At 43.0% G+C, this 12,260-nt stretch overlaps 1 protein-coding gene across 1 annotated transcript in view; it reads right to left on the bottom strand.

Annotated features, from left to right (window-relative positions):
- The window catches only part of LMO1 (LIM domain only 1), a 63,705-nt gene that overhangs the window by 15,402 nt on the left and 36,043 nt on the right, over positions 1-12,260 (bottom strand). Inside the window, exon 2 of the mRNA XM_044681812.1 lies at positions 5,961-6,174. Within this exon, the coding sequence (XP_044537747.1) occupies positions 5,961-6,174 (214 nt within the window). The remainder of the gene's footprint in view (positions 1-5,960; positions 6,175-12,260) is intronic.

Here is a 12,260-nt window from a genome sequence, read left to right on the forward strand (position 1 = left end):
TATTCATTCATTCATTTATTTATATAATTGATTATATAAATATATGTATATTTATGTAAACAATTACATATATTTATTTATTCTTATATATTATTATATAATATAAACATTATATATTTATAGTGTATTATATTTATAATAATGTAAATATTTATAATATATTATATATTTATTGCTATATGTTATATATATATATACACATATAAATAATTACAAGGCAGAATAAAATCTGTTTGGAGCATCAGCCAGGCCTAGCTCTCTGAAAATCCTTCACGTTCAGGTCAGAGAGCCCAGAGGGCATCACCCGGGAGGCCTCTGATCTTTCCCAGTCACCTTCGCTGTTAGGAATGGTCCACCTCTCTCCATCTTCTCACTTTCCACAAGTAATGAACTGACCTTGGGCTCCTGCTGGCCCACCAGCTCCCAGAGTTTCTCCCGAGCTCCTCCCCACCATCATTTTTGGTGAAAGGGGCAAAGATTTATCTTGGCTCCTTTTCTCCAAATTTGAGCTGAGGCAGGAAAGCCTGGGGATGGACTTAGAGCCGGTGCTTAATCCCGGATTTGTCCCCTTCAATGCCAGGCCCTTGCCTGTTTGGATCCATTATTCATCAGGGCCCAGTGCTGCGGCCTACTCTCCAGATTAGCTGGGACAAAGGGCCCCAACGGCATCTGCGTGTCCAAACAGGCCTTTTCTTCCCCTTTCCAAATGCGGAGAGTCTTCGATTGAGAGCTGGGGAAGCTGGGACAGATGTTCACTTAACTAAACAGTCAGCTTAGGCAACAGGGCAGGCAGCTCACCCTCCCCCATCCCCATTCGACCCGCTGGTCACCTGGCCCCTTGTCACGGTCTGAGGGAAAACCCTGTGGCAAACCGTTGGGGTGTTTGCATAAGATTCCTGGCTTAGGCTTAAGGCTGGGACCATGGGGAGGGTCCAATTCCAGTCCCCTGAGATGTTAAACTCAGTCTAGCTTCATCATGGAAGAGCGTCTACAAAGAGCTTTCTGGAGTGAAAAGACCTCTGGCCTGGGAGTCAAGGGTTCTCCATTCATGTCCTCGCTCTGAAGAGCTAGATTTCCCTGTGGAAATCTTGGGTAAATGACTTTCTTTTCCTCATTTGTAAAATGAATCTTTTCCATGCCATGGAAGACTGATGAAGTCTATAGACCCCTTCTTAGAAAAGGGTTTTAAAATACATAAAATGAAACTTATTAAAGGAAACCAATGAGAATCAAAATGCAATTATGAAAGTAATTTTTTTAAGACCACAATTCCATGGGTCTAATCTCTTTCAACTCTGACATTCTACATTTTGGGGTCTAAAGTCCTTTCAATTCTGACATTATATGAAGAACCTCCTAGCTCTGATTATATATACATTAGAATTGTTTCTAGGAGAGAAAGTAAGGGTTTAATTAAATATAAGTATATATAAAATATATAATTAAACCCTTACTTTCTCTCCTAGAAACAATTCTAAGACAGAAGGGCAAGGGTTAGGCAAATTGGGTTAAGTGTCTTGGCCAGGGGTCAGATTTGAACCTAGTTCCTCTGAACTTCAGGTCCTGTGCTTTATCTTCAGGACCATCAAGCTGTTCTCTAGTTCTAATATTTTGAGACCTCTCAGCTCTGAGAGTCCATGATCTGTTTTTTTTTCCCTGTACATTTTAGAATCCTGCATTCTAGATCTGATGTTCTATGTCCTAAGATCCTATCCAACTTTAATATATTACATTCTAAGGTCTATCCCAGCTCTCACATATTATGTTCTAAAGAGCTTCCCTGTCCTGATATATTTTGTTCTAATGTCCTTCCCAGATTTTCATATTCAAAGATCCCTTCCCAGCTCTAACATTTCATGTTCTCAGGTCCTTTCCAGCTCTAACATTCTGTCTTCTAAGATCCCTTCCCAGCTCTAACATTCCAAGTTCTCAGATCATTCCCAGCTCTAACATTCTGTCTTCTAAGATCCCTTCCCAGCTCTAACATTCCATGTTCTCAGGTCCTTTCCAGCTCTAACATTCTGTCTTCTAAGATCCCTTCCCAGTTCTAATATTCCAAGTTCTCAGATCCTTCCCAGCTCTTATATTCTATGAAAAAGAAATGTCTGTGTGCTTAGCTACTAGAGAGAAGCTTTAGTCTCCAGGAGAGATGGGAGATTTCTCCAGCCCCTTCCGCCTTTGGTGACCCTCTTGGGCCAGGAAGAGTGAGTCACAGGCTATTTTTTTCCCACTCACTTAAACCTTCCCCCATCCTCTCCCTCGCTATCCCCCTCCCCCAAAAGGGACAGGAACTTAAAAGCCCAGAGTGCCCATGTAAATCTTCTCTCCTTATGGAGCTCCCGGAGAGAAGCAGCTTGTAAATAAGGTGGCGGCAGCGGCCCCAAGATTTAAAATGGAGCACAATTAAACCCTTAGCCTGTGGTGGTAATTACGGTTAATGGCTCTTCCCCTGAATTTCACCATCCCCATTGTCGGCAGCCAATCTAAATGCAGGAGCTGAGCCAAGGACAATTTTCCTTGGTTTATAGACACACTAAAATTCAGCTGGTCTGGCTCCACCGGGCTGGTGATGTCAGGAGTGGCCCAAATTAAAGCTGATGAGGGAGAGCAGCCCTGAATGTGGATTCAGTTCCAAGGGCTGAGGTTAGGCATGGGGCAGTGGGGGAGGCTGGAAAGAAGAGAAGCAATCGGCCCTCTTAATCAAGAAGGGACCTTTATTTAGCCAGGTTCTGGGCTCCAGGGGTGGGGTGGGGGTGGGGAGACTACGGCCTGGGAAAGAAAATGGCAAAATTGTTAGATGACAGAAGAAAAAGCCCTCAAAGAGCTCCATAGGCAAGAATGATGGGCTGATTACAAGATACAATATAATACAGGATTATAAGATACAATGTATGAGAGGATAAATGTAAAGTCCTACGCAGTGGTATAAGAAATCAACTGTGCAAGAAGAGGCACAGTTGGTAACAATTAGTGTGATATGGACACAGTAGTTTTAGTGGATTGCAAGGCAAATAGGACCCGTGGGGCAACTAGAAAAGCCGGGATGATTTCAGGCTCCATTTTGAGAGGCATAGTGTCCACAATGATGGAGATAGCCCCATTCCTCTGACCTCTTTCTTATTAATGCTGTCCTACAGACTTCTTCTACCATGCCCCAGCACTGGGTATCTTTGTCCCCCACCCTTTTCAGGTTCTTTTTATATATTGTCTTTCTCCAATAGAATATAGGCTTCTTGAGGGCAAGGATTGTCATTCTACTTGCATTTGTTTTTCTAGGGCTTTCCCTAATGCCAATATTTCAAAAATACTTTGTGGGACAGCTAGTTGGCTCAAGGGATAGAGTGGCAGACCTGGAGTTGGGAGAAAATGAGGTCAAATCTGGCTTCAGATATTTCCTACTTTAAACAATGATGGATTAGGGACAGACTAATATAAGGCTTTATGTTGGGCACAAATACCTTCTCTACTCCTAGCATCCTACTCTGAACCCATCAGATACAAAAAGGAGTCAGTGAAGCAGGAAGTGAGACTTACAAATCATCCAAATTGCTTTGTCCAGTGGAGGCTAGTCCAAATGTTTTCATCTTAACCAACCTTAAAATGAGTTTATGTGAGGAGTTCAAGCACTCTTTCCTCTGACCTTCATAAGCTTTTGTCACAGAACACACACTTTAAAGAAACCCCAGACTGTCTTTCCTGGACAATTCATTAAAATCAGTATAAAAAGGAAACTCTGGGGGAAGTTCCTTAATCCCAATTGCTTAGACCTTACTGCTCTTCTGCCTTGGAACTGATACTTATATGGATTCTAAGAAAGAAGACAAGAGTTAAAAAAAGAGCTTCTTGACTGACTTACTTGCCTAGAGTACTTTACTTAGCACTGAGATGTGGGACCCAGAGAGAATAGCCTGAAAACCATAACATATGAGGATTAGACCCATGCCATTGGCCACAGAATGTTTGCAAAGTTTGTGGGATCAAGGATTTTACCTGGGAGCACCCTAAGAAATTATCTAGCTTAGCTGTCTCATTTTACTGATGAAAAAAGAAAGCCCAGGAGGATGAGGAGATGTACCCAGTTTTAGACAGGTTAAGAGGGAGAGTTGGGATTTAAATCCAAGACTCGTTACTCCAAATCCAATACTCTTTCCATGACAAGTAGGGGTTTCTGTTGGGTTGTGAGTGGCTGATGGTGCTAATAGAGGGCACAGAAAAGCTTTTATATTCGAGTGGGGAGTTTCTAAGTTGATGGTGAGTAGTTCATGATTCTGGCCTCAGGTGCTTACTAGCAGTCACTTAACCTCTGCCTCAGTTTTCTCATCTGTAAAATGAGGATAATAGCACACACCTATAGATCAAATGAGATGATTGGAAAGTACTTAGCACAGTGCCTGGCACATAAAAAGTATGATATAAATATTTTGTTGTTGTCCAGTCACTTTTCAGTCATGTCTGACTCTTTATAACTTGGGGTTTTCTCAGCAAAGATATAGGAGTAATTTGCCATTTCCTTCTCTGGCTCATTTTACAGATGAAGGAACTGAGGCAAACAGGGTTAAGTGACTTGCTCATGGTCATATAGCTAAGAGCTTGAGGCCAGATCTGAATTTAGGAAGACTTCAGGCCTGGCACTCTATCCGCTCTAGCATCTAGCAGTCCCATCTAAATATTAGCTATTATTATTAATAATGTTATGATGGTTTTTGGTGATACCTCCCCCACATCTCTCCTATCCATTCCTTCTCTTCTGATAAAGCTGCTGCTGCCCTGGTGTGGGAAGCCAATAAGAGAAACAGCCTCAAAAAGAGAAATCTCAGATTTTTATCTATTTGAGGCTGTTTCTCTTATTGGTTTCCTTCCCACACCCTGGCACTGGTCCTTACTATTGCGATAACTTGCTGGTTTTTCTCTATGCCTCAAGTTTCTCCCACTCCAGCCCAAACTCCATTCAGCTGCCAAAGTAATCTTCCCATATCACAGGTCTGACTACATCACTCTCCTATTCAATAAACTCCAGTGGCTCCCTATTACCTCTAGGATCAAACAGAAAATCTTCTGCTTGATTTTTAAAGCCCTTCCCAACCTGGCCCCTTCCTACCTTTCCAGCCTTCACTTGACTCCTGTCTCTTTACTGAGTGAGTCAGTGCCACTGGTCTGCCTGTTTTCCATACACAACACTCCCGTTCCCAACTCCATGACTTTTCTTTAAAAAAAAATCTTAACTTTTTGTCTTAGAATCAATACTATTGATTCCAAGGCAGAAGAGTGGTAAGAGCTAGGCAACTGGGTTAAATGAATTGTCCAGGGTCACACAACTAGGAAGCAAGACTAGATTTAAACTCAGGGCCTGTGTCTCCAGGCCTGGCTCTCTCACTGCTGAGCCACCTAGATACCCCTCACTCCATGACTTTTCACCAGTCATCTCTCACGCTTGACATGCTCTCCCTCTTACCCTCTGTCACTTGGCTTTCCTGGCTTCTTTCAAGATTCACCTCAAATCTTATCTTCTTCAAGAAGCTTTTCTAGAACCTAACTTCTCCCCCCTCCTCTTAATTTCCTTCCCCACTGCTGGTGCCTTTCCTCTGAAATGATCTCCAGTTTATAGTTGTTTATATGCTATTTCCTCCACTAGAATGTGAGTTGGAGGCCAAGGACTGGTTTTCGGCCTCTTTTCTTTATCTCCAGGGCTTAACATGGTCCCTGGCAAACAGTAAGTGTTTAATAAATGTTAATTGGCCAAATAACTGACCAAACAGTCTTTGGAGAACTACCTATACCAAATAGATGCGTGAGTTCTATGCTCTCTCCACAGAACCTCTGCTATTACCTGTCTCCTGGCCTTAACATCTTTGGCCAAGGAAGGACAGTTGGAGAGAAATGGGTATTCTATGGTTCTGTGAAATCCAGCTGTCCTCCCCTCCCCAGGTTGCCCTCCTCTTTCTGCCCTGGTCCCTCCCTACCTCAGGTAGTCCCGGCGGCACAGAATGAGGTTGGCCTTGGTGTAGAGCGTGGAGCCCACCTCTCCCAGCCGGCAATCGCAGCAGGCACACTTCAGACAGTCCTCATGCCAATACTTGTCCAGGGCCTTCAGGAGATATCGGTCCTTGATCTTCCGGTTACAGCCAGCACAGCCTTTCTGTTTCCCCTTGGGGTGGACGGATAGCATGGGCACACCTGGAGATAGAGGGAGGGACAATCTCATGTACATAGGAGAGTCACCATGGTGATCCTAGAGGACCTGCTCATCCATAGTCACTGCCCTTTATTCCCCAGCCACCCATATGGGGACTACAGTCTAGTCACACACTTTTCTTCCATCTCCTGTCCTAGACCAGAATCTCTTTTTGGATTGTTTTCTCTCCCATAGAGGTCCCAAGGTGGGATCTCTGTGTGGGGATCCCAGAATCCCAGGGCAGGAAGGAACCTTTTGAGTCCAATCTTCCTTGCAGTGCATAGACAGACTGCCATTGTCCATGGGATGCTAGGCTTTCTAATTAGAAGGGACTTTAGGGATCATCCCCTTCATTTTATAGACAAGGACACTGAGATATAAAAAAAGTTGTCATTGCCAAGATTATATAAAGAGTAAATAGCAGAGAAGTCATAGCTTAGATTCCTAACCTCCAGTTCTAATGTTCCCATGATGTTGCACTGCCCCTTGGGCAGTTCTAATTATTAGGAGGTTACTAATTATAGTAAGTTGAAATCTGTACCTTAGACCCATTGCTCCTAGTTTTGTCCTTTGGTGCTTTAAAGAACAATACTAATTTCTTTTCCACATGGCAACTTTTCAGATTCTTAAAAGACTGTGATGCAATTCCCCCACTTCCCTGCCCACTGCCCCAGTCTTCTATTCTTCAGGATAAGTCTCCTGATTGCCTTCAAATGATCTTTGTGTAACATGGTCTCCAGTCTTGGTGGCAGGGGTAAATGGACTTGATGTTCAGAAGACCCTGGAAAAATCACTTAACCTTTTTCAGCCTTAGTTTCCTTATCTGTAAGATGGGGATAATAATAGCATCTACATCCTAGGATTTTTGTGAGAGTTATATTTATCTACCTATCTCCCCCCCCATCCATCCATCTATCCACCTATCTATCCATCTATCTATCTAGATATCTATCCATCCATCCATCATCTAATTTATCTCTCTATCCATTCATTTATCATCTATCTATCCATCCATCACCTAATCTATCTATCCATCAATCATCTAATCTATCTGTCCATCTATCAACTAATCTATCCATCTGTCTATTATCTATCCGTCCATCCATCTATCCATCCACCATCTAATTTATCTCTCTATCCATCTATCCATCATCTATCTATCCATCCATCTATTTATACATCCATCTATCATCTATCAAACTCTACACATACATATAGATATACATATATAACTATATATGTATATAGTTCTATATATATTCATAAAACTATATCTGTATCTAAAACCTATGTGTGTGTATATATATGTAAAAAGTACTCTCCACATATATGTATGTGGAGAGAGATAGAGCACTTTGTAAATCTTAAAGCATCATATCAATATTATTATTACTATTACTATTACTATTATTATACTAGTTGCCCTCCTTTGGATACACTCCAATTTGTTAATATTTTTCCTAAACAATGATGCCCAGAACTGAGCTCAATTGGTCTGAGCAGGTCATGGGGGGCAGAAAGCAGTTCTGTAATTCCCCTCATTCTGCATATTATGACTCTATACTGCCTAAGATCAATAAGACCCCTCTACTTTTTGGCTGCCATGTCATATAGCTGACTCAGCCCACTAAAATCTCCAGGTCTCTTTCTATTGTCTATTTCGCCCAACTCTTGAGGTTCCTTACAACTCTGAGGTTCTGTTGTATAAACCTGATTCCCTCAACCTCTACTTGGAGGTAGTCCAGGTTTTGAAACTAAATACATTTGTTGATAACTCCTGGGCCACTGAGATTGGGAGATAAAGCCCAGAACTCACTTTGGACTCCAGCAAATGCACCTGCCCTGGAGGGCCCTTAGAGGAAACTTGGACTAAGGCTTAACTTGAGTCAGGAGAATAGATCCACAGTCGTTTCAGCTAGCCTCTGAACCATTGCTTGAATTTCTGGATGGTATTAAGATTTGCAAACCACTCCCCCAAAACAAAGGCAAAAGGCAGGCAGGTGGATGTTGTTATCTTGGTGATGCTGATGAGAAAATTGAGGCTTCTGGTGCAATGGATGACCCATGGAGCTGGAGTCAAGATGACCCAATTTTAAATCTAGATTCAGACACTTACCAGCTGTGTGACCCTGGGCAAGTCACTTAACCTCCACCTGCCTCAATTTCCTCATCTGTAAAATGGAGATCATAATAGTATGTACCTTGAAGGGTTGTTTAAGGATCTAGTGAAATAATATTTGTATAGTGCTTAGCACAGTGTCTGCCACGTAGTAGGTGCCATATAAATGCTTATTTCCCCCTCCCTTCCCCAAAACACAGTTTGGGGTGTTAGATTCTCTGACTTTTGCCACATGTCACATTTAGTCATATATTCCTAGCTATGGAAGAGACCTCAGATGGGATCTAATACAACCCAAACGTGAATGACTACTACTACTTCTACGACTATAATTACTACTAACTAGCATTTCTATATAGCTTTAAGGTTTGCAAAGTGCTTATATATCATTAGATCTTCATAATAACCCTCTGTGGCAGGTATTATTATTACTATCCCTATTTTATAGATGAGGAAACTAAGGCAAACAAAAGTTAAGTGACTTGCCCAGGGTCACACAGCTAATGTCTGAGGCTGGATTTGAAATGTCTTATTGATTCTCCTATCTCCCTTGCTCCTCCTATTTGACATCCTCAACAAGGGGTCCCCCAGCCTCTGCCAGAAGACTTCTAGTGATGGAGAACTCACTGCCTCCTGAGGTAGCTTCTTCTGCTATGGCACAGTTTGATGGCAGCCTTTTCAATACTGGATGATGGCAACCAGGTCTACCCAAGTCTTCTTCCTTTAGACCAGACAATTTCAGTTCTCTCAGGTGAAGGTTCTTACAGACCTGGAGACTTTCAGAGCTGAAGGGCACTTTGAAGAGCATGCGATCTAACACATATCATTGTGCTCCCCTCTGCAACATTGTTAATTCTGACTGAATTGGGAATTGATCTCTTTGGGAGGAGGTACGGGGTAAGGGGAAGCCCAGAATGTTCTCTGTTATATGTGACTGCTGACTGGTGATGGACTTGGGGTTCAGGATGGGATATACCTTTTTGGATATAGACAAATTGGCTATTTGTTATACATTTTGTTATATATAAAGAGTAATCATTTGTTAAGTGCCTACTGTGTGCTGAGCACTGTGCTAAGTGTTTTATGAACACCCCATTTGAAGAAAATGCATGCTTATTGATCAAAAAACAAAAAAAATGAAAAATGAAGAAAAATAAACAAAGGTGTGCTTTCCATAAAGATCTCCAGAGAGGGAGCGCTCACTACCTTCAGAGGCAGTCGATTCCATATTGAGGACAGCTGACTGTTAGGAAGTTTTTCTTTACATGGAGCCCAAATCTGCCTCGATGCCACTTCCATTCATTCGTGCTGGTTCTGCCCTCTGGGGCCAAGCAGAATGAGCTTCCTCAGCCTCCGGGTTGCTGTCCTCTGTTCGTACCCAGTTTGTCAATCCACTCTCAGTTGTCCTGGCCTCTGCTGCCCGTTTTAGGTCTTTACTTCCTCCCTGTAGGGGGTGGGGAAGCAGTTGGCACTCTTGGCCTTTGGATCGTTGCCACCAATCCCCTCAAGGGACTGTGACCATTAGGAGGGGGTTCCAGGACTTGTTCTACTAGTGGAATACCATTTATTTCTTCACTTATCCCTCAGTCTTTGGGATGTACTTTCTATGGATTACACTGTTGGGACAAGAAAGCTGGGATATGGTGGGTAAGGGCCAAGCAGAGAAAGGGTCCAAAATGAATTTTTTAATGAGACTGGCTTCTTTATCCCCACCCCTCACCCCCCACCCCAGAACCCAGTGATCTGTAGTCCCTGATTTTCCCTCCCCAAACCTCCTTTCTGATCTTGCCTTTCATCCCACACCCCTTCAACTCTCTCTGACTCCAAAAAAGGTGCAGAAATAGCAATAATAGGGAAGAATCAGAAGACCATAATCAGAGAAAAGAAGGATAACTCATGGGACCACAGATGTGCAACTGGGAGGGTCCTCAAAGGCCATCTAGATTGACCCCTTTATTTTACAGATGAGGAAACTAAGACTCTGGGAGATATTTGGGGAGAAGGGCAGACAGATACAGAAATGAGAAAAGAGGAGAGAGAGAAGTTAAGACAAAGATGAAAAATGGGCAGAAATTAGAGAACAGACAGAAATATGTGCACAAAAAGGAGAGGACAGACAGAGATGGAGAAGAGACTATATATATATATATACATATATATATATATGTATGTATATATATGAGTTAAACAGAGGCGATATGGCAAGAGAACAGAGAGGCAGACAAGACCTGGGAAGAGAAAGAAGGGCTGATGATCTCAATTACTCTAGCCAAACTGGTTGCCTTGCTGTTACAAGTACATGGCACTTCAACTCTAGAGTTTTGCACTGACCATGTCTCATGCCTGGAATGCCCTCCTTCCTGATCTGCACCTTTTTTTTTCAAGTTCATGTATTTATTGCAGTGAAAAAAAATATGGAAATGAAGTAGATATTGAAGAAACTTCTATCATAAGCTTTGACTGATTCCATGCTTTAAAAACTAAGTTCAATGACAAAATACTAAAATGTTTTAAATGGTGTGCCATTTCCTTTTCCAGTGGATTAAGGCAAACAGAGCTGACCTCGACCTCTTAAGACCCTAAGCTCTCTTCAAGTCTCAGCACTCCTTTTCTAAAGGTTGTTCTTAATCTCCTTCCCCCAGCTGATAGTAACCCTACTCTCTTCTTCCTATTGCAAATGGTTTTATTTCTTAAACATACGGTATTACTTAACTGTGAACAGGTTTGTATTTCCCCTAGGAGAATGTAAGCTCCTTGAGGGCAGGAACTGTATCATTTTTGCATTTATATCCTCAGAGCCTAGCACAGTGCCTGGTACATATCTGATACATGCTTGTTGATGGATGGGGACAGTTAAGCAAAGATATAAAAATACCCAGAGAGACAAGAAGACAGAGACACAGAGAAAGAGGAGAGTTTATGGGAGAACAAATTGTTAGAGAAAGAAAGAGGGTGGAAGCCACCACCTGGCATCCCTCCTTTTCCCACATCAGTGACTACAACTACTGAGTCAGGAATCTATTACTCTGGGAGGCAGAAGTCTGGATTCCTGGGTAAGATCCTGAACCTGGGCAAAATCTCAGACCAGAACTGATCCATCCATGACCCTGAGGATGGCTTAGAGCTTCACTCTTTGGGCAGAGAGGTTCAACACTGGGACACTGTAAGGAACAGGCATGTCTAGTGGTGTCTCTGTGTGTGAGAGTGAGAGGGAGAATGACCTTGGAGCTCCAAGCCCCCCTGAAAGCTAACTGCTGCCCTGGCACCTTGGGCTCAACATGTCAACTAAACTCATATCTTCTCCCTTTCACCTGCCCCCTCCACTCTTCTATCTAATTCCTGTTTGTGTACCGCCATTTTCCTGTCACCCCAGCTCAAAATCTTGTAATCATTCCTTTTCCCTCTTCTTGGCTCTCCAGGCTCTTAGTTCCCAAGATCTGACCACTCGCTTCCATAGTATCTCCCTCCTCTCTTCTCCTCTCCTCTCCTCTCCTTTCCCCTCCTCCACTCTCCTAGCCCCCACCCCTAGGGCCCATCTGAAAGCAGGGATGCTCACTACCTAATTTCTTTAATGCAGCTCTAAAGGTTAATTGGTCTGAAAGAGTAATGCTGGCTAATGATATCTGCCTCCAGGCTCCCCCGACTCCTTCTGCTTTGTATAAGCCAGCTGAGGGCACAGCACTCAGCAGAGATGCCCAACCACGTGCTGGTCACCCCTTCCCCAGCCACCCAGGCCCATGCAAGAGTTGCATTGGAGGGGAGGGGGAACTAGTGTGGAAGGTTGGTTGGTTCTGCTTCTATTTCATGCCTTTAGGTGTAGCAACAACTGCTCTCTGTCTCTCTGTCTCTCTGTCTCTCTGTCTCTCTGTCTCTCTGTCTCTCTCTGTCTCTCTGTCTCTCTCTCTCTGTCTCTCTCTGTCTCTCTCTCTGTCTCTCTCTCTGTCTCTCTGTCTCTCTCTCTCTCTCTCT

Source organism: Gracilinanus agilis, chromosome 6, assembly GCF_016433145.1.
Source record: "Gracilinanus agilis isolate LMUSP501 chromosome 6, AgileGrace, whole genome shotgun sequence".
NCBI classification, from domain to species: Eukaryota; Metazoa; Chordata; class Mammalia; order Didelphimorphia; family Didelphidae; genus Gracilinanus; species Gracilinanus agilis.